Here is a 23,272-nt window from a genome sequence, read left to right on the forward strand (position 1 = left end):
TTTATCACTGACTGACCTATAGATAAAACTAACCCAGTTCCAGATGACCTAGAAAGTTCAAATTTGGCATCCAGATAGGCAGTGGGGTGAAAACAAAGGAATAAGTCAGAAACTAGTAAATTTTTATCATTTTATTATAATTTTATAATAATTGATTCTATTACGAACACTTACAGTGCCTGTAATGTAAGAATCAGCAATCAATATTGATGACAGACAGAAAGAGAATAGTCGACTTTCGTATTTATTACGTTATTCAAAATTATTTATAAGTAATGATTTTATATTGTTGATTTGCGCTTCATATTGAAATAATAATTAATACTAAATCCCAGATAATAAGTACATTATAGCCTTCACAAGTTCTAAAGCTGTGAGTTCTTATTTTACTTTTCCGAAAATTTGGCTTGGTGGTAGAAACTAGCCATCGAACATAGGGCTCTTCCATGACTGTTTCAGTAGGTACTTAATAACAATTATATGAGAATTAGCCAAGTCAGACCTTATATAAGAAGAAATGATATTTTATGTTTTTATAAAATATTTTTTGTTGCTATAAATAAATTTCAGGAACGATCATTGAACTTGGTACCCATTTAGATCCCACTTCTTTTGTCATTGAAGGCACGTATCATAATATTTTAATCACATTTATGTTTTTGATGGGTAAGATTTTTCCGGAAAAACACACAGACAAATAAAAAAAAACGTTTGTTTTGGCAAATAGCCATATTAACTTTAAAAGAAGCAGTTAGTTTGAAGTCACAGAGAGAATTGTATTTATTTGTATAGATAATAAAAAACAATAGTAATATAACTTACACCTTTATTCATTTATTTACATTACGCACAATTTAACATTCACAAAGTAAACATGCGTTAACATTTAGTCCCGAATTTGAGCAAATTGTAGGTGATGTGGCAACACTAGCAGCGAGCGAGCGAGCGAGACGGAGATACACAAAGAAAATGACAATATATAGATAAAAATATTATTTGAGGTAATTATTAAAGAGCGCCAGCTGTTCCTGACTGACTTCGACCTATCGAAAAATAAAGAAGATATATATATTTTTTTATATTGTACAGTCAGCAGAGTTTACTGAACTCGTAAGGAATGAAAATAAGGTACACTCGTCGCCGTTCGGACCTCGACCTATCAAATGATCGGTTTCAGAGATATCGCCACGGTGTTGCCACTACTTACATTAAAACAATCAATACAAATACATCTTTACTATTTTTATAACTTCGCTTTTTACATTGTTTGATAATATAGTTAAAATTTAAAACATCTCCCAAGTGTAATCAAATACCAGTTAAACATGTGGTGACCGAAATACAATAAACTATAATCGTAAACTCAAATTATAAATTAAAAAAAAAACTCTTGTAACGTAAAAAATATTTTGTCGTACATTTAATTAAATTCTAAACAAAACAAGGATGTTTAAATGAAAAACACTTCAAAGATGTTTCTATAAAATCATAATTACAAATTAATCAAAAATATTTATATAAGATTTAAACCTTCAAATAGAGAATTTATCCAAAAATATTTTGGCTGTTACAAAACGTTTTTTTTTTTTAGTTTTATCTGCTTCCAGTCTCGTCCATCATGTTTGATCACACATTGTATTACGACAATGTGTAAACAAAAACTCAGAATAAAATCAATGAATTATTTCAGAAAATAATTCAACTGTAACCGACGCGACGCGCTGATCGGAATATCGTCCTCGGGTTTCTGACGTTTTTGTTTACCGTCGCACAAATGTCAAATGTCAGTTACACGTCACAATCGAGTCACTTATTACGTCACAACCTCCCGCCTTGCATCACGTCACAATTAATCATGCGGCGTTAGGATGATTAATTTTTGTATAGTCGGGAAGCTGCATTTTAATGTCCCACCGCTGGGCAAAGGAAACATGATTTAAGTATATGAAATATAATCGTTTACTGTAGCACGATGAATGGACATACATTTATTAGAATTTCTTGTTATATATGTATGTTTTTTATCATCGTAGCGTGAAGAAATATTTTTCCTTTGTTTTAATTCCTTAAATAAAAGTAAGTCTACAAACTTTCAATTCTATTCTACTGAGAATTTATTAATCTCTAACGAGTCGTTTAAACTTTATGTTTCAATCAATCAATCAATATATAACTTGTACCCCACTAAGCACCCGCTCCCATTTTATAACTTAGTTAATTGCGCATTTTAAGTTTGCCGATCAGAAGTTAGTCACAAAGCGGAGACAATATCATGTCCTTCTTACAGAAGTGTCTGTGCGTTGTGTCTCAATTAGAATGTTTATATATATATATATATATATGAATAGTTGAGTAGTTAAACGACAAAACGTCGTAACTACCAAACTTAAAAAAAAACGTATGTCTTCTGTAATATGAGTCAATCATTTTATATTCGTCTAATTAATTCGGAATTTAATAGTTTGATCATTAAACCGACAATTGTAACAAAAATTTTAAACATATGTAGTTCTTTAATAACTTTAAAGTCGTGATGTAAAATATGTATATATAACGAAGAATTAAAATCATTTTAAATATGACTAATAATATTTCAACACCATACCTTGATAGGTTTAAGATAAAAAAAGTTAATTGGTAAAAAAAAAAGTAAAGTACACCTTAACCTAAGGACGGATACAGACTAGTCTACCGATACGTTAATATTTTACAAACGACACTCGGAGCGGAACGCGCAACCTTCAGCCTTTGACATCTCTCAAAACTGCTCGAAAAAAAAAAAAAAATATTGTAAAGTTCTAAATTGAATACCAAATTATTTGCTGGATTTTTGAGCAAATATTCCGCCGTTTGTTGTAGCTGTATACTATTATATTATACATTTTGGTAAATTGTAAATCGTAATTAACTCTGCATATCGAATTAAACAATAATCAATTATTTTTCATCGCATTCGTAAAACTATTCTCAAAAGACCTTTATATATTACGAGATATTTTTGATACTGAACAAGTGTCTATCTAAGCGCTTAGATAGCGCGCCCCCCTCCCAACGTCTATGCTACCTGCCTTAAAACCGAAGAGATTTTTTATAATGGCAACCCGAAGCCCGATTGAAGATATAAAATATTTACAGATTAAAAATAGTCATAATTTTCCGAATGTCAATTTTAAAACTAAAAAAAACATAAATTTGTTCGAATCTTAAATTTGAATTATCACATTCGTTGGAAGATAACTTAAAAAAAAGCTAATAATATTTATGTTAAAAGGTGGTTTCTTAACGAGTAAAAATGCTAAAATTAAACAAATATGTCATTTTTCCCGCCGATTTTAAATCGCATTCAGTTTTAAAGTGCTATTAAAAAAAAGTCGTTACACATCAAAATTAACGATAATATTTTTATACATAGAATTTGATATATTTTTTAAATCTATACTTTTAATGCTACTGACGTGTGTATGTAACTGTTTTGTAGCCTTAAAGTTGTGCCATTTGTATGTGAAAGTTGTAGTTTTTTTTTATATAAAATGGTAGAAGTAGCGTTGCCAAAACAGTTACACACAAGTTTATACATACGATGCGCGGTTCCCTACACGTTATCTTCTATTGTTCAACTCGTATCCGTTCTCTTTGCTCGGAGTTTTCGCTGGAGTCGGCTTGGCGACCGCGTGACCTTCCAGTCTCAGGGTGCTCTGACGATGGGACGACCTGTTACAAAGAAAACGTTCGAAGAAAATTCTCAGAAACAACCCAGTATTTGTCCCAACGCTGGGCTAAGATATTCATTTTTTGTTAAGAATTCACGTTACGCTCGGCGGTGACGCTAGCATATATAGCGTTTCATTCTTTAATTCCGGATGGAAAAGAAATCGTCGGTCCTTCGAGCCGGATACAAGCCGGCTCGTGCACTGACCGTATGAGGCAGGTGACGGCCAGCAGGATGAGCAGCAGGCCGAGCGCGGACAGCCCCCAGCCCAGCGCCGCGCGCGCCACGGGCGGCAGCGCCGTCGCCAGGCGCAGCATGGACGACACCGACTCCGGCAGCTCGTCGATGCCCTGCGCGGGGCGGGTACAGTCACATTTTTGAATGAGGATTAATTACAGTTCCTCGCGTAAAAATATAATCGATAAAGAACCTGCTGCGGGCGGGGTTCGTCCCATTCACGAAATGATAAGCTAGTCAGTGTAATTACAGGCGCACGGTTGTGATATTTTAGATCTCCTGGAGGAATAGTTATTTTAACCCTATGAGCGGGGCCGATCGCTATCTGACTCCCAACTGCCCCGCCCTGAAGGGTGTATAGTGAGGCGCTGTCACCCACCTCCTCGAACCACAGAATGGGGAACACGATGTCCGGGAAGTTGGCGACCTGCTTGATGTCGACGACTTGCGACACGGCCAGGTTGATCTGGATACGCGCGCGGGCACGCAGCGCCGTGCCCATCTCCTGTAAAGGGGGGGGGGGTCGTATTTACACTTATGGTAAAATAATATGAATAAAAGAGTCAATACATCAATGCCGTACAAGATTATATAGGTAAGGTATCATACTTTGGAGTTCTTCATAGGCGATATATGCATGTGATAGATCGAAAAAACTAAAAAAATTAGATAGCAAATGGATTTAACCGAGACAAGTACGAAGATAATAAATGCTGTCGACTTTTGCGTCAATACTTTACTCTCCCGTATTTCCATGTCCAAGTAAAGCTGGTCATGCCTCTGACCATCTTAGTCTTTCCGTCATTGTCTCGTGAATACGAACAGACCCTACAGTAGTAACAATTGGCCGCGACTGGAATTTCTTAGTGGGACATAATCCTTGGTAAGATTCCGTCGTATTTAGATGATAACTATTTACTAATACTGATAAGGTGTTGTGGTGTACGTGTGTCGTTTATACTTACGGGTTGTACGTCGATGTAGAGACGATGAGCTTCAGGGTCCGGGGGGGAGACGCCCTCCACCGCGTCCCGCAGGCGAGGGTCGGCGAGGTAGAAGTGAGGGAACGAGAGCATTATAGGAGAATCTGTAAATAACACAAATAGCCAAGATCAGATATCGAATATCTGTTTGGAGAATCGTTTCCCGAATAACTAATATATTGTAAGGTATTACCACTTTCCAAAACATAAGCGAATCTTGTATTAATTATACTTCCGTATTATATTCATACTTCCGTTTTTAGTAAAATATTTGAAAAAATTATATTAAACGAACTTCTACCATAGTTAACAGCAATTCGGGTTTACAGCTGTCGGAATGGCGCTACTTGGACTTATAACGTCTAAGATACATGGAAGAAATCACAAAATGCTTTTGGCGTATTCTGCGAGAGACAGTGAGGTGTGAGGTGAGGTGTAGAGCACAAAGAGCGTTTGCATATTACGGTGTTAACAGTAAAGCTCATAGATATCATTACTTCATACAAAAAATAGAATTAAGCGTTTGAGTCTGTACTGAGATTAGGCGTTTCACGGGGATCAATTTTAGGTATTTTTCATATAAATAACATATTATGTTTAACGTAGTTATAGTAACAGCCTTTGAATGTCCCACTGCTGGGCTAAGGCTTCCTCTCCCTTTTTGAGGAGAAGGTATGGAGCTTATTCCACCACGCTGCCCCAATGTGGGTTGGTAGAATACACATGTAGCAGAATTTCAGTGAAATTAGACACATGCAGGTTTCTTCGCGATGTTTTCCTTAACCGTAAAGCACGAGATGAATTATAAACACAAATTAAGCACATGAAAACTCAGTGGTGCTTGCCCGGGTTTGAACCCACGATCATCGGTTAAGATTCACGCGTTATTACCACTTGTTATTATTTTTTCTGATATTACATCATTGTTTTTTAAGATAAGCAAGTCATAACATTGTATTATGATTGAAACAAAGTTAAAATCCTAAAGATCAATCTTATAAAACGATGTATGACGATATCTTATAAAATAATGACGTATATCTTACTTGAATAAACACTTATTTAAGTGAGATATAAAGTATATTTTTTTATTGAGAAACAATTTTAACTTGACAAAGGAAACAGTGATCGTTGATATGGATACCACTTACCATATTGACAGAGGGACACGTTGAAGAGCCCGTTGGGCGCGCACGGCGGGCCCGCGGGACAGAAGCACTTGTTGTGCTCGTCGTTAGCGAACACGTCCTCGGGCGGAGTGAACCTGAAGCCCTGCACGCCCGCCGCCGACTCCACGTCCTTCAGATATCTGAGAACATTATATACTGTGTTATTATTATTATTATTTTTTATAGAATAGGAAGGCGGACGAGCATATGGGCCACCTGATGGTAAGTGGTCACCAACGCCCATATACATTGGCATTAACCATCGCTTACATCACCAATGCGCCACCAACCTTGAACTAAGATGTTATGTCCCTTGCGCCTGTAATTACACTGGCTCACTCACCCTTCAAACCGGAATACAACAATACTAAGTACTGCTGTTTTGCGGTAGAATATCTTATGAGTGGGTGGTACCTACCCAGACGAGCTTGCACAAAGCTCTACCACCAGTAAGATTAGACACATCCATTAAGAACAAGACCATGTCGTATGCCGTCATGCCGTCCGCCGCTGGTCGCTACTCCATACGTATGCTATACACTTCGCTGCTATATATTATAATAATAATAAAACTGTTATATTTATATAACTGGACATGCTGCGTGAAAAAATGGCGTTTTGAATGCCGGCGAAGTTATTATCGGAAATCCGGAAGTAAAATTAAGTGGATATAAGTAATTAAGTGGAATAGTGTTGTATTATAAATAAAGGTATGTTAATCAAAAACTGTTTGTCGTGCATAATATGAGTAATCGCTATAAGCGAATCGCAAGATAAATGGAAATTTAAGGTTTATTGTTCTCTTCTTCTTCCTACCCTTATCCCCACGTCGGGTCGGCACGACATGTATTTTCCTCCCACTTCTCTCTGTCACTCTTCATATCAGCACTCACCCCTTTCACACACATATCCTTTTTTACGCAATCCATCCAAATTTCTTCGTCAACCTCCCCCGGCACTAAATCCATCAACATTCATACTCATCACCCTTCTAGCAACATGCTTTTCATCCTTCCTCATCACTTGCCCATACCATCTATTACTCTTCAAAATCGGTTGGAATAAACATTAAAATTCAGTGTTGTTTGCTCAGGTCTGACTATATTTCTTATAAAGTAAAAATAAAATAATTCAGTAAATAAGCTCCCACGTAGTTCACCTTCACCTCCCGCATCCTCAGACCACAAGCACTGCATCATTGATAAAACTCATTAAAAGAACGACGAGACGTTATCCCGACATTACGATCAGTAATTGTATAATTTATATATAAGTGCTTCGTCGTTATATTATCGTTAGAGTTGCTAACGATGTTATATATTAACCTAAAAAACTAATATATAAACGCTAAGTCAACAAGACCACAGATTATGTAACAGAAAAGATTAAACGATCGTATTTCTAGAATTTATACCTTGGTTTACGTGACGAAATTTTGATGAATGTAAAATAAATAAGAAGTCTCGAAATTACATCTTACTTGCTAATTTCAAGTTTAAATATATTATTATACTGGTGGTAGACGCTTTGTGCACGTAGTCGCATTGGAGCAGCGTGGTGGAATAAGCTTCAAACCTTCTCCTCAAAAAGGGGGTGGAGGCCTTAGCCCAGCAGTGGGACATTCACAGGCTGTTACTGTACTGTGTTTCTTGCCGGTTCTTCTTGATAGAATCTACATTCCAAACCGGTAGCGCTTGATGATTGATAAGTACTTGTAAAAGTCTATTTGAATAAAAACATATTATATTATAAATAAAAGGCAGTAGACAGTGTGTGCTTGATAGTATATAACATCGTAATTAGTTATGCCTCAAAAATACTATGTATACTACTGATGGTAGAGCTTTGTGCAAGCTCGTCTGGGTAGGTACAACCCACTATACATTAGATATTCTACCACAAAACAGCAGGTCATGGTATTGTTGTGTTCCGGTTTACACGGTTCCGGTACATAACATCTTAGTTCCCAAGGTTGGAGGCGCATTGGTGATGTAAGCGATGGTAAACATTTCTTACAATGCCAATGTCTAAGGGTGTTGATGACCACTTACCATCAGGTGGCCCATATGCTCATCCGCCTTCCTATTCTATAAAAAAAAAGTCAATGCAAATTAAGTAAATATACTGTTTATAGTAGCTACATATATACATAATATATGGTTTGTCGATGTTTTTCGTTGATCAAACTGTTTACGGAACGGCCATTGTTTGATTTGATTTTGTAAACACGAGAACGTATCGAGTTTGTTGAAATATCGAATTGCTTCCTGCGGACCGTCGGACATTTGTTATTAATCACACTTAGCAACTTGGATGACGTAAATGATGTTTTAAAGTTACTGATATAATATGCATTTCAGAAAATAATATTCGACTTTGACAATAATTATTAGATTTAAAGAATACACGCGTCATAATAGCTTATCAACATTTCACAAGTGAGATAGGAAGTGAGTTAGAGAAACGAAGTGATGATGAACCGATCAGCGAAAGAGAGTAGCTAGTAGTCAACGTTGACATTAGGACTCTAAGATATGTAAAATATTCTTACACCACCCACGCCTGTCCCCTATGGCTGTAATAACACTGAATCTGCTTTTTAAAACTTGAATTTAAGCTTGAAAATTATTTTAAACATTTTCGTAAATAAATAATAATAATATCCTGGGACATTATTCACACACGGCCATCAGATCCCAAACTAAGCAGAGCTCGTACTATGGAAACCAGACAATTGATATACTACATATACTACTTTTCTTTTATAAATACATACTTATAAAGATAATTACACCCAGACTCAGGACAAACAGACATGTTCATGCACACAAATGTCTGTCCTGAGAATGGGAATCGAACCCATAACCTTCGGCGTGCAAGGCAAGTGTCTACCGACCACGCCAGCCGGCCCGTCAAATGAAACTTACTTAAATATTTCCATAAATATAACTTTCCTTATATACGTACGTGTATTACATATGTACTTGTGATACGTTATAAAGATATCTGATGTTCGCCGTACTTTGTAATTGTTGTTAATATACGAGTGTCGCAAATGTTTTATTTAGGATTTGGCCCGAATTTTCTGTACTACATAAGAGGCGCTGTTTGTTATCTGTGGGGGCGTTTATCATAAATAAATGCAGTGATTTAATTGTACGTGCCCGTGCCTAAACAAACGAGAGCCGAGATGGCCCAGTGGTAAGAACGCGTGAATCTTAACCGATGATCGTGGGTTCAAACCCGGGCAAGCACCACTGAATTTTCATGTGCTTAATTTGTGATTATAATTCATCTCGTGCTTTACGGTGAAGGAAAACATCGTGAGGAAACCTGCATGTGTCTAATTTCACTGAAATTCTGCCACATGTGAATTCTACCAACCCGAATTGGAGCAGCGTGGTGGAATAAGCTCCAAACCTTCTCCTCAAAAAGAGGAGAGGAGGCCTTTAGCCCAGCAGTGGGACATTCACAGGCTGTTACGGTGCCTAAACAGCCTACAGACGATAGCTCTGCAAAGATGAGCGTTGGAAGAAATATCTTCAAGGCATTAGCATGCCTTGTCTATTTAAGTTCCCTTTCGATATCTTTTATTTCTGGTACAAGTAAAGAGGTGTTAGTATTACCTAAGAGCTTATTCTCTCAGCTCTCAGGAATGGATATGGAATGATAGAATAAGCTCCATACTATCTCCCAAAAAAAAAGGAGAGGATACCTTAGCCCAGCAGTGGGACATTCGCAGGCTGTTACTGTTACCTGAGAGGTAAAAGCCTGCACAGGTCCTTGTCGTAGACCGCCAGGCTGTCGTTTCTCGTGATGTGTGGAGGGAAGATGGACCCGTCGGACCCGGCGATGCTGTTACACTCGTCCGTGGTCCAGTGAGGAAGGCGCTCCCTGTAGTTGTACCGCTCGAAGATCCCGTACTTGGTGATGTCTGATGCGCCACTGAACATGGTTACTTCATCGGGTGACGTTCCGTTTTTCTGGAATGAAACAAATTAATGTTTATAAGTAATTTTCTTATAGTTTATTTTTATATATAAATATTGATTTTGATATATCTGTTTGAGGCACAAATATGTTTTTATACTATCCAGGTTGTTGATACTATCCGCTAGATGGCGCTGCGGCACATCTGTACTGTTTAACCGATAGCCATGAAAATCGGTACCTAAGGAAATATTGAAGCGAAAGTCGTAAACTAAATTACAAATAAACCTATGGACGCAAACAACGCCAGCCAAAAGTTAGTAGAAGATTGTTTTTTATTAAATAGGTAGGCGGACTAGCAAATGGGCCACCAGACTGTTAGTGGTCACTACCCACCAACATTGGCACTGTAATTTGGAACGTGTGGGGCGGCCTCACAGGAGGTACCCTTCAGACGTGCTTAGCCTGAGCTTTTAAATGGACTCCCAATGTATATGTTGAGATTTAGTTAAGACACGGCGCGTTGACGATGCCGATATCAACATATCACCCAAAAACAATACAGTTTTGTTGTTTATTACATAAATGCAGGATGAACCAGTACGATTATGATTGAGTTAGTTATACATGGTATTGTCATACACACTAGCGACTGCGTGACATAGCATTATCTAGAATGACGTAGACAATGGAGCTATTACCGATATTGTTAAAACGGTATTTAAAGGAGAATCTTACGAAACTATATTTTTTCCATTTAGAACATTAGTTACGATCTAAAAATTAAATATTTTCAAACGGAAAGACTAACGAATTAAAACAACGGAACCGCCCACTACAAACAGTAACGGGCTCGCGTTTACAGCGGATTTAAAAGTTGTTACGACAGATCTTATATCTTTATTTATTATGATATAAAATCATTCGCCGCGTCTATCTGTTTGTGTAATCTCAGAAACTACAGTATATATTAACGTACCGTCTTCACCAGTAGACAGATTGATATATGGTAAAGGATTTGGTATTTAGTTTGGGAAATATTTATGCAGATAACGTTTAAAACTATGTTAAAAAAATTCACTCGCCGCAGGATCAAAAAATCAATAAGTGGTATGCGACTTTGGCTATACTAATTATAACATTCAATCGATACACGCGTCAAAATAGCGTATCACCATCAGTCGTAAACATTTCACGATGAGATACAAAGTGAGTTCTTATAAGAGCTCTGAGAAATACTGCTGATAAACTTACCCCGTAGAAGAGACCGAACTCCTCGTACGGTAGCTTCTGTTCCTTCGGCACGACGTCCTTGGCTAGTTTCAGGAGCGGGTCCTCGTACCCCCAGAGCAGTTGTCCCACCGACACCTCCACGAATGGCTTGATCTTCAGGATATCCATAATGGAAGCCATCGCGAGGCGGAGGAAACGTGCTGCGTTTTTAGATTGGGAGGTTGCACTCTGTTGACAATCACATTATATTAGTTTTATTATAATTAAGTAACATTAGGAAATCTTCCATTGAGTTTAAGAACTTATTCTTTTGTAGCAAGTTTACCCCTTCAAATGTAGGTTTCATTTCTGGATTATAAAGATGTATTGATCGCATGAAAACTTATTTGGATTTAATACTAAGAGTTTCGGTTAAGAGTCTTTATCTGCACTAGACAATTTCATCTCTAATTACTATCTATCCGAAATAATCTATTTTTTTTTTTATTACAATTTCGTAATGAACTCAGAACAAAATGTATAAAATTCATTACTCCTAAAGTAAGATGCTTAAAAACGAATAGGCATTCGTTGCAGATGAGGACTGTTCTATGTAGCCTGAACCATAAAGCTTTACTAAACAGTGATTTTAAGATATACATCAAATCTAGAGTAAACAGGATTCTTCTAGGCAAGCGTGCCACATCCTAGACCGTGTCGATGCTTAACATCAGGCAAGTCAACGGTCAAACGCTGTCCTATTACGTGGAAAAAAACATATGTCACTGTAAGGACCGTTATTTTACAATTACTGAATAAATTGTAAGTTGTTAAAGAAAAATTAAATTAAGATTTAAGAAGTTCATATCTCATCAAGAACAAAAGTTCACACACGAGAAACTAATTAGATAATTTTCTTATATCTATGTTATAATTATCGGTGCCTTTATACAAAATAAAAGGAATTATATATCTATTTTCTAAAATCGAGCTTTGACAGTGTTTTCTTAGTTCAGTCTTAAATTTTACAATTTTGTTTCATTAATTAGTTCTATCGGTAAGCTATTGTAAAGCAGCTACGAAGTAATTTACATACGAAGCATAATATTTTTGCTTTATATGTACATTAAATATCATTAAAGAGTTATTATGAATAACAGCCGTCAGTGTCGAACTATCTGAATTATTTCTTGTTTTAAGAAAAATACGTTAATTATAGGTCGTCAAGGTTCAAGATTTATTATTCACATTATATTTAACAACTTTGAAACAAGACCTGTTTCGAAGGTGACATGAGACAAATATACCTAAAGTGTCATGAGCTTTTGACATTATATGAACATATAGTAACAGCCTTTGTATGTCCCACTGCTGGGCTAAAGCCTCCTCTTCCTTTTGAGGAGAAGGTTTGGAGCTTATTCCACCACGCTGCTCCAATGCGGGTTGGTAGAATTCACATGTGTCAGAATTTTAATGAAATTAGACACATGCAGGTTTTCTCACGATGTTTTCCTTCACCGTAAAGCACAAGACGAATTATAAACACAAATTAAGCACATTAAAATTCATATGAACATATACTCTAATTAAGTACGATCTTGCGAGTACTACATACTTGACATTATATAAGATTGACTGCCTCGTTGGTCTAATGGCTAGATATAAAGCCGTAGAACCCGACGTCCTGGATTCAATTCCCAGGGCCGGGCCAGTAGAATGCGATTGGGTTTTTCTGTCAGAAAATCCTCAGTAGCGACCCTGAGTCTGGAAGTTGGAAGTGTGTACACTCCCGTGCCTCGGTGCGGACGTAAAGCCGTTGGTCCTGCGCCTGAACTCTTTCCGGTCGTGTCGGATTGCCGTCCCATCGGATTATGAGAGCTAGGGAATAGAGTGCATGTGTGTCTGCGCACACACTTGTTTACTATAATATGACCTGCGCAGTTGGCTAATATCTCTTGAGATTGGCCGCTGTGGTCGAAATCGGTCTATATTTTCGGTCGGTAATCGGTAATATATTTTTTTTTATAGAATTTTTATATAAGATTGAAATTAAAGTTATATCTGGTTTACATTCATATAGTATTCGAGAAAAATGTTTGGTAGTTACTAATTTTCTTAATACGCATTATTTAAATTATTTATTAATGATTTAACATAAGATTTATATTTATTAAATGTATGAGATATCTTCCTGATCGATTTCGCGGAATATATCTGTTATTTTACATGATATGTAGGACTAATGAGCCACCGATGGTAAATGGAGACTACGTACTGCTTGAATATGTGCGTAAATACATAATAATATTATTTTTAATTTAAAGTTTATTAATGAATATTAGCTGTTATATAAGAGAGAGCACATAGACATACATATAACTAGTGTAATGTAAGCTTGTGAAAATATTTCCCATTATCCGATGGCGCGGCAAATCCGACACGATCGGCTTTCCGAGACACGGCTTTATCAATTATTCCACTTCCAGACTCCAAGACTTAATTGAAAATTTGAATACAGATGGTTCTAACCCAGGACCTGTAGTGGCCTGATAAGCTAGCCTTCTATATATAATATTATTACTATGTGGATAAAGAGAAATATACATTTCCAAAGTGGGTTATATTTATAAAGTGAGTTTACTCAGCATAAATTTATTTACATTTAGGTAACCTCTAATGAAATAAACTTCACAAACAGCATTGAGAAACATTTGATCATTACAAACATTCTTATTAACGAATTACTACTATTTTTACACACCGAAATGAACCTTACGTCTATAGCTATAAATCACATTTCTAAATGACATCTAAATGTTTAACTATACAAAGGATTTTCGACTCTATTTCCTTAATACTACTATTTATTTCTCTTTATACTTTTGTGAATTATTATTTATAATGAATGCATTATATACACTTGCGATAATATGTCTTAATCGTTTATGTATAGAAGTTGTTTTAGCGTGTTATTATTGAGTTCATTGCACTAAGCGTGATTAGGTCCTTGATCACGTATGTGCTAGGTAAAGAAATTTTGTAAGGTAGCCATGATTTCGATTTGTTAAGGGAAACGATTATTGTTTGTGTTGCAGTGGTGAACTACAATTGACCGGAAGAACTGCAGGTAAATGCCCCACTGCTGGGCTTTTAAAAATAATGTTTTAGGCTTATTCCACCAAGATGACGCACGAGGATTGGTAGAACACACAGTTATTATATACAAGTCCTTACGTTGTTTTCTTCACGTTAAACGCGAAATTAAGTAAATACGCATTTTTTTTAAAAATTAATCTCATTAAGAATTCTAACCACTCGGCGGTCTCTGCTTTTGAATTTTGTTTAAAATGTCATGTTGAAGTTTTATTTTGACTTATTTTATTATTTTACGGATATAATGTAACACACTCGACACACAGAAAACTTTGTTTTAATACCGACTTTGCTAGCACTTCTGGGGACCAGCCACTCAAACAACATACATATTCTACCGTCAAACAGCAATAATTAGTATTGTTGTGCTCCGGTTTGAGGGGTTAGTGAGCCAGACGCAGTGTTCGTACAGTAACAAGGGACATAACATCTTAGTTCCCAAGGATAGGTGCACATTGGTGATATTGTTAGGGTTAATATTTATCACATAGCTAATGTATATGGGAAGTGAGGTGCTATCACCATGAGGTACATTTGCCCACTATCCTACATTTAAAAATAATTATAATAATTTTGTATTGATCTATTAATTCGTTATTAAAGTGTACATGTCCTTGTAAATATACAAACCCGTGGTTACCCGCGACACGACTCGGCATTTGTGCGTGAACTAACCGTATGAATTTACAATGACTTAAAGCGTGATCACCACAATATTAACATACCGGTTATTCCGTTCGATGTGATCGTTATAGGTCGCGGATTTGATCCGTGCCATTAACTATATTATTTGTTAAATGTCTATTTATTGACTTGGTGGTTAGGACTTTGTGCAAGCACATCTGGGAGGTATCACCCACTCATCAGATTTCCTACCGCCAAACAGCAATAAAGCCGAAGCCGAGATGGCCCAGTGGTAAGAACGCGTGAATCTTAACCGATGATCGTGGGTTCAAACCCGGGCAAGCACCACTGAATTTTCATGTGCTTAATTTGTGATTATAATTCATCTCGTGCTTTACGGTGAAGGAAAACATCGTGAGGAAACCTGCATGTGTCTAATTTCACTGAAATTCTGCCACATGTGAATTCTACCAACCCGCATTGGAGCAGCGTGGTGGAATAAGCTCCAAACCTTCTCCTCAAAAAGAGGAGAGGAGGCCTTTAGCCCAGCAGTGGGACATTCACAGGCTGTTACGTAAACAGCAATACTCAGTATTGTTGTTCTCCGATCGAAAAGGTGAATGAGAAAGTGAAACTATATGGACAAGAGATACAACATCGAAGGTCCTAAGGTTGGTGACGCATTATTGATGTAAGGAATGGTTAATATTACTAATGGCATCAATGTCTATGAGGTGCGGTTACCTCTTAAAATCAGGTGACCCATCTGTCCGTCCATTTATCTAAACAAATATTATAAAGAGGTAGTTTGTGAGGTTGTAGGGGGTAATCTCCGGATCTACTTAACCGATTTTAAAAATTCTATTACCGCGTTTTTTAAGCCACACTATTTGTGAGTATATATATATATATATATATATATATATATATATATATATATATAAATTCAAAGACTTTTTCGTGGTAGTCGGATTTGCAAAGTAAGTCGGAGAAAAAACGGTCGAACGAAAACGTTTCTTACGAACGCTGCCTTAACGATGAGAGATATATGATTACATTCTAGAGAAAAGTTGTAGAAATTGATAATGCCTATAAAAAGTCAGCGACAGCATATATCTAACTATTGTATTTAAGTCACAAAAAGTAATTTTTTATATTTAAAAATAATTTAAATCGTTATATAATGGTCGTGTTTGTTGGTCATTTTCTCAACAATTATGAATTCTTATCAAAATAAATAAACTTATCGGTGAGTGAGGAAAAAGTCTTTTTCCTTTCATATAATTTGGACAAATAGTTAAAGACATAATACGGCATAGGTATGGAACCGCGACCGTGTGATCTATTTAATGATATTTCTATTAGACGGTATTTATAAATAAATTGCTTTATCACCAAGGAAATATATATATATTATATATATATATATTTACAGAATGTTTTTGGTTGTATAGTTTATCAAAAATAAAATATCAAATACGCGAGAAAATTTTATTATTGTTCGGTCAACGTGACTTTTGGCATTCAGGAAATAAATCATAGCACTCAGCACTAACCGAACCACAATCATAATTTTATCACAAGTAAAAATGTTTACCACCCAATGAAGTGGGCAAGGGTCAGCTTGTCTATATAATAAAATAAAAAAACAACGAAATCGAATCCAAATATTTTAATTGGTTTGATTATTTTTTATATAATATTATGAATGTATTATTATTTATATATTTCGGAATGTAGATTCTACCTTGAATAACCGGCAAGAAACTCAGTAGTTACTCTTTTCCATTAATTTACAGTTATGTAAATAAAATACAATTAATTTTATTATTTGCTCAGTCAGCTTATTCCTTGACCGGAGTCTGTGAGCTTCGTTTACGATCGTGGTGACGGCGGGGACGTTAAATATTCAAATTGGATAATTGAGTATGAATTCTCGTACCAGCATCCGTGTGCGCTGAGATGGAACTGAGGCAGCGGAACTTATAACAGTGTTGTGCAACGAAGCGTCTCCCGTCTAGCTATAGCACACCATCTAGCTTCTAGACTTATGTAATATAAATATACTAGTCGCCCATCAGTCGAAATTCGACCGTATTACATTGAATCATTCATATATATATACAAAATATCACTCACTGACTGATTCATCCGGAACTATACGCCCGATTGATTCAACATTTATCATAGTTACTCCTTTCGCGACGTAGGAGCTCACTAAGAATAAATTTTACGGAAACCCTGTCCTATGACTACATTACTTTATACTGCTGGGCTCAGGGCTGCTCTTCCTTTGATGAGAAGGATTGAAGGATTGGACTCTTTAAACGCTAATTCAATGAAGTTTGGTGGTTACACATGTGGCAGAATTTTGGTGAAATTATGGGCCGGGAGGTAGTGTTGCATTTTAGGTAGTGATTTTACGCCGATCGATTGCCATTAATTTCAATAGATCTCGAATGACTAATAAGCGAAGTGACCGGTAGCAACCTAAGTAGCGGTGGGTTTGGCTGTGGGAGGTTGCGAAAGTGGTAAAAAAAAGAAAAAAAAGTGATAATACACTGTACGAAAACAATAATCAGCTGCCTGGTTAGCAGTGGAAAGACCGTCAGGTGACGCAGTAAAGATTTGGTCGGGAGGTAGCGTAGTAGTAATTGGGTTGCTATGTCTTTTGTAAATGCAACGCTATATCACGGATCATTAGACAGGTGCAGGTTTCCTCACGATGTTGTCCTTAACCGTAAAGCACGAAATGGCACATAAATTAAGCACATGGAAATTCAGTGGTGCTAGAATGAGTTTGTATATATCTAAATACTAATATATATATTATTTATTTATTTGGTAATCAAACGGTTTAGATATATAACTTGTTAATTATGTATTACATCACTCGTAACTAAAACCGAAATATGATTACACAATTCAATTTAATAAATATTGCATTACAAACAAGAAAATAGTAATTAAAGTAAAGTTTAAAAAAGTAATTCGGTAAGTCGACTGACAAATGAGCCAACCGAGGTAAGTGGTCACCACCGCCGACATTGAAACTGTATAAAAATAATAAGTATGTCTTATTTTGCTAATGCGCCACCGTATGAACTGAGATGTTACGTCCCACGTCCCTCGTGCCTGTGGCCACACTGGCTCTTTCACCCTTCAATCCGGAACACAACGGTAATAATTAAAAAGTTAAACAATTTGTATGGTTGAACGCGCTTGTCTCAGAACCATTTAGAATTATTAAAAAAAAAACGTGATACACACAATCTATTCAGATAAAGTTTAAATCCAAGTTTAGCAATCGTTATAAATAATTCTAATATGACTTCCGACTCCAATCATATATATACTCGTAAAACAGGTATCTATAATTCAAATGTAACGCGTGTGAGACCGCTTGATACAGTTAGTTTTAAAAAAATAACTATAAGCTTAATGTTGCCACCTGTATTATACAATAAAATATAATAAATATTTTGTTTTGGGCAAACGAACGTTATGGAAGCAATAAAGTACGTGAAAATACTTTTAATAATTTTTGTGTTCCAAAAAAAAAAGATTTTTCTCGCGTGTAACGTAACGTTGAGAAATGAAGTATTTATATATATGGATATAGATATGCGCTACAGACGAGATGGCCTAGTGGTTAGAACACGTGCATCTTAACCGATGATCGTGGGTTCAAACTCAGGCCACCACCACTGAATTTTCATGTGCTTAATTTGTGTTTATTATTTATCTCGTGCTTGACGGTGAAGGAAAACATCGTGAGGAAACCTGGATGTGTCAAATTTCACTGAAATTCAACATGGAATAAGCTCCAAACTTTCTCCTCAAAAGGGAGAGGAGGCCTTAGCCCAGCAGTGGGGAAATTAACAGGCTTATACTAAAAATAGACATGCGCTAGTAACAAATACTTGTTACATTTTGATAGCAACAACAACAATGATGGAGCGCCAATAACTAATATATCGTGTTCAGATATTGTATTATACACTGGCCTCCAAAAAAATCGTCTTCTTCTTACAGTATTTTCACTCACAGACACTCCACGACTTTCTCGGAGTCTACCTTGAACGTCAACAGCCGAAAGATGTCGGTTTCTTAAAGACGTCAAACCAATAAAACGGTCATCGGTCGGGTTCGTGACACGCCCCCTGCCAGATCCTGGTCTCCGGCGATACTCCCCAGTCTCCAAGTAGCGTTTGTACACTCTTCGCACCGCTGAACGACTTAATTTTAGTGTTCTAGCCACATTTCGCTGACTTAACCCCTCATGAATAAGAGCTACGAATTGAGCAGCTTCTGCTTCAGTAGTATCCATTTTTTATGTTTAAACTTATTAAAATTATTGTTTCAACAAAGTTTCATACACTTAATCAATAATAAACATCGAACCGAGATGACTCCGCGTTAAGAACTGGAAATAAACTAACCATGCACTTTGTGCACAAAGTAACGTTTTCTTATCAATACTTTAAAAATATTCCAAATATCCTCAATAACACTTACAACTCCTCCAAATCAATATCAAGTGGGTAATAAAATGTTAAATGTATGTCCCATAAGTAAAACAATCCACCTAGGTCGTCGCATAGTTAAGATAACAACTTTGTAAGTATACTTTTTACTTGAATTTCTACACGAGGTCCGCAACTGACTTCGTATATTTCTGTCAGATACATCAAACAATGTATGAATCAAGACGCGTGACAGCGGAGGCTCGACAGTCGTACGTACAAATTATATAGTGCGTAATGTTCGGTCACACTCTACTTATGTTACGTATTGATTAGAGGTCTTCGAGAAAGTTCATTTAAAGCATTATTAACGGCATAAGGAAATTGTGTTTATATACACTCGATATGTATGTAATGACCGAGATGGCTCAGTGGTTAGAGCACGTGAATCTTGACCGGTAATTACGGGTAAAACGTGGGCTCGAACTATTGAATTAATCGTGCTTTAAGGAAGCAATCCTGAGGACGTTTGTCTGGGGTGTGGATGAAATTGTGGTCACTACCCAATTCGTATCCACAAATCGGAGTGGAGTAGCGTGGTGGAATAAGTTTCTAAAGGCTAGGAACTCCTCAAAGGTGAGCAAAATTTTTTATAACTATGTTTTTTTTAAAATGATTACTATTAATTTATTACATTTCCGTAGACGCGTTTTTCTTTTAAACTTATGCAAGATAACGTTGCTATAGCAATCGTTATTATCAAAGTATGACATTAAAAATTCGATGATCGGGGTCAACTTCGATATTCGGTCATCGGTTTGCGCGTCGCAATTAGGCAACGCGCTTTAACTAGCCATTATTGCGTATTGTTGATGTCATAACGACTATGGGGCGAGCGACCATTGAGGCGTAGATATATTCCGTCTTCTTATTACTTTGTTTAAATTATATTCATATATGAACGATGAAACTCAATGAACAACTCTGCTCAAATGCCGGCTTGGACAGCTTGAGGAGTCCGGGACTGAAAGGGCCAATACCAATATCCCTTACCTTTGGTAATGAGAAAAGAAATAATGAAAAAAAAAGTTTGTTGTTTGTTGAAATTAAGTTATATTTTAAATTATTTAAATAATAAAAAGAATATATCTTTGTTTATTAATTTGTAACAAATTATACAAAGACAGACATATTGTCGATCAATCTTCAAGTTAAACAGATAACTTAGAAATAAAGATATAGAATGAATACAGATGCAAATAATACAAAAGAAAAATATTAACACCTGCAACAACTAATGAGCAAATTTCCACAGATAATATAACACAAACATAATAATAAACGTATTTATTATAACAGGAAAACTTAATCACTCGGATAGTTAAAACAAGGGAAGGAAATGTGTATAAAAACAGAGCAATTATAGCATTTAACATACCAGAATACATAGATCTGATGGCTGTATAAATCAATACCTTGTTCTCAATAACATAAAAACTCATTACCGCATTTATATTTTTTTTTTACTAAAGTGTCTAAAATCGAAAGCGCGCAAGTCCTCGGTCGAAGTGAAAGGTATCGACCCACATACGTACGTGGGCTAGTTTTTATCGAGAGAATCCAATGAAGATAATAGTGTGTTTTGTTTTAAATATCTCCTGAAAGGCATTTAACAATATTTATTATTTTATAGTCACTAGACTTATAGACAAGATATTTTGTATATAATCACACAAACATAAGGCATTGCTTATGAAAAAAAAGTATCATTCTGTTAATGTTACACAGCTGAGCTAAGATTCAAGCTCAGGAAACGGTTTGGAATTTGTTCTACTAAGCTGCTCCAATGCGGGTTTGTGGTGACGCCATAAAAAAAAAACCTTATTTAACCTATCCGGCGATAGGCTCGTGTGTGACTGTGTGTGTGTGTGTGTGACGTCATATCATATCCACTCGTGGTATATAATCGTATATCGCACTGGTTACGATTTTTTTTTAATTAGTTTTGAAGTCGAGCCGTTATTCGACATTGTATTTACCGGAGTTTGACTTTAAACCATATATGAATGACATTAGCGAGGTTCAACAGCTCTTGAACTTAGTGCGCGTTATTGACAAACAGCGCTTCCGTATTCAGAGACACGAATATTAAACTTTAAAGTTACTCTACACAAAGGTCCATATCAAGGATTACGAGAAAATTAAGATAAAAAAAAAACATATGTATCTCTGATCACTGACTATATTATAATAGTAGTGACGTTTTATTTTTTATAAATATAGTATAATTATATAACTGGACTTACAAGGCAGGGGACAGCCAAGTGATTAGAATACTTAAATCTTAAAAGAAAAAAGCAAAGATAGATAGCGGCTATTTAATAAATAATATCCTGGGACATTGTTAACACACGGCCATCTGATCCCAAATTAAGCTTGTACAAAACTCGTGCTATGGAAACCAGACAACTGATATACTACATATACTACTTTTCTTTTGTAAATACATACTTGTAGATAATTACACCTAGACTCAGGATAAGCAGACATGTTCATGCACACAAATGTCTGTCCTGGATGGGAATCGAACCCACAACGTTCTGCGTGAAAGTATCTATCAACTACGCCAACCGGCCCATCAATTATTTTCATGTATTTAATTTTAGAATATAATTCTACGTCTACTCAAGGATGAAGGTAAGCAGCGTGGTGGTTTAAGCTCCGAACACTCTCCAATATTGAGGAAACTGTTGGACGTTAACAGAATGTCACAAACTTACTTGCTGGTTTTTGGATATTTATTAGTCAATCATTTTTAACCGACATTAATATGATTATTAAATATCATTGTCATGTGACAGGGAATTTGATTACAGTAAACAGCCTGTTACTGTCCCACTGCTGGGCTAAGCACTCCTCTCCCTTTTGAGGAGAAGGTTTGGAGCTTATTCCACCACGCTGCTCCAATGCGGGTTGGTAGAATACACATGTGGCATAATTTCAATGAAATTAGACGATTTTTTCCTTCACCGTCAAGCACGACATGACTTATAATCACAAATTAAGCACATGAAAATTCAGTGGTGCTTGCCCGGGTTTGAACCCATGATCGTCGATTAAGATTCACGCGTTCCAACCACTAGGCAATATCGGCTCTAAAAAATTAAACAAAAAAAAATAAGAAAAAAAAAATCTGACTAAAATTAATTAACGCCTACGATGCGGACTGCCAACGACTTGTTCGATAGCATATAAATATATATAATGATTGATATGTTATATCTTCAATTATAATAAATAGTTAATTGCGAAACAATTATATAAAAGTAGTAAGTAATTAATTCGTGTACAATCGATATATACATATGTACAATATAATATATCCTTTATACTTATGTAATAAGAGTCAATATAGCTTGTATGTTTTACGAATCACGTTCGTTTAATTACATATCTGACATGTTATACATAAAAGGGGCTTTTAAGTTATATAATTAATATTTTTATTATAATAACAGCGTCAGGCTTTAAGTGTTTACTCGACTTAAATATGAGCTGTCCGATACACGTATGGTTTCCTAACGATGTTCACTTCGAGATGAATTATAAACGACGTAAGTGGCACTGTGATCCTGTGACTCGACTGCATTGAGTCAGTAACTCTTTCGTGGGGCAGTTTATACATTAGTTATTACTTGAATTACATTGAATATATGAATTTGAGTTCGAGTTTGAGTTCAGTGGTGCTGGCCTTTTATATTTTAGTCAAGGTTCACGTGTACTGTCCCC

General features: G+C 36.1%; 1 protein-coding gene across 1 annotated transcript in view; it reads right to left on the reverse strand.

Annotated features, from left to right (window-relative positions):
* Positions 1-809: 809 nt before the first annotated feature.
* Positions 810-23,272, reverse strand: part of LOC126778710 (scavenger receptor class B member 1) — a 95,786-nt gene continuing 73,323 nt past the window's right edge. The window contains exons 6-12 of the mRNA XM_050502326.1: positions 11,283-11,489; positions 9,855-10,081; positions 6,081-6,238; positions 4,912-5,033; positions 4,326-4,451; positions 3,917-4,059; positions 810-3,711 (exon numbers count right to left, since the gene is read on the reverse strand). Of these exons, the coding sequence (XP_050358283.1) occupies positions 3,600-3,711; positions 3,917-4,059; positions 4,326-4,451; positions 4,912-5,033; positions 6,081-6,238; positions 9,855-10,081; positions 11,283-11,489 (1,095 nt within the window). The 3' untranslated portion in view covers positions 810-3,599. The remainder of the gene's footprint in view (positions 3,712-3,916; positions 4,060-4,325; positions 4,452-4,911; positions 5,034-6,080; positions 6,239-9,854; positions 10,082-11,282; positions 11,490-23,272) is intronic.

This window comes from Nymphalis io, chromosome 27 (assembly GCF_905147045.1).
Source record: "Nymphalis io chromosome 27, ilAglIoxx1.1, whole genome shotgun sequence".
Taxonomy (NCBI): Eukaryota; Metazoa; Arthropoda; class Insecta; order Lepidoptera; family Nymphalidae; genus Nymphalis; species Nymphalis io.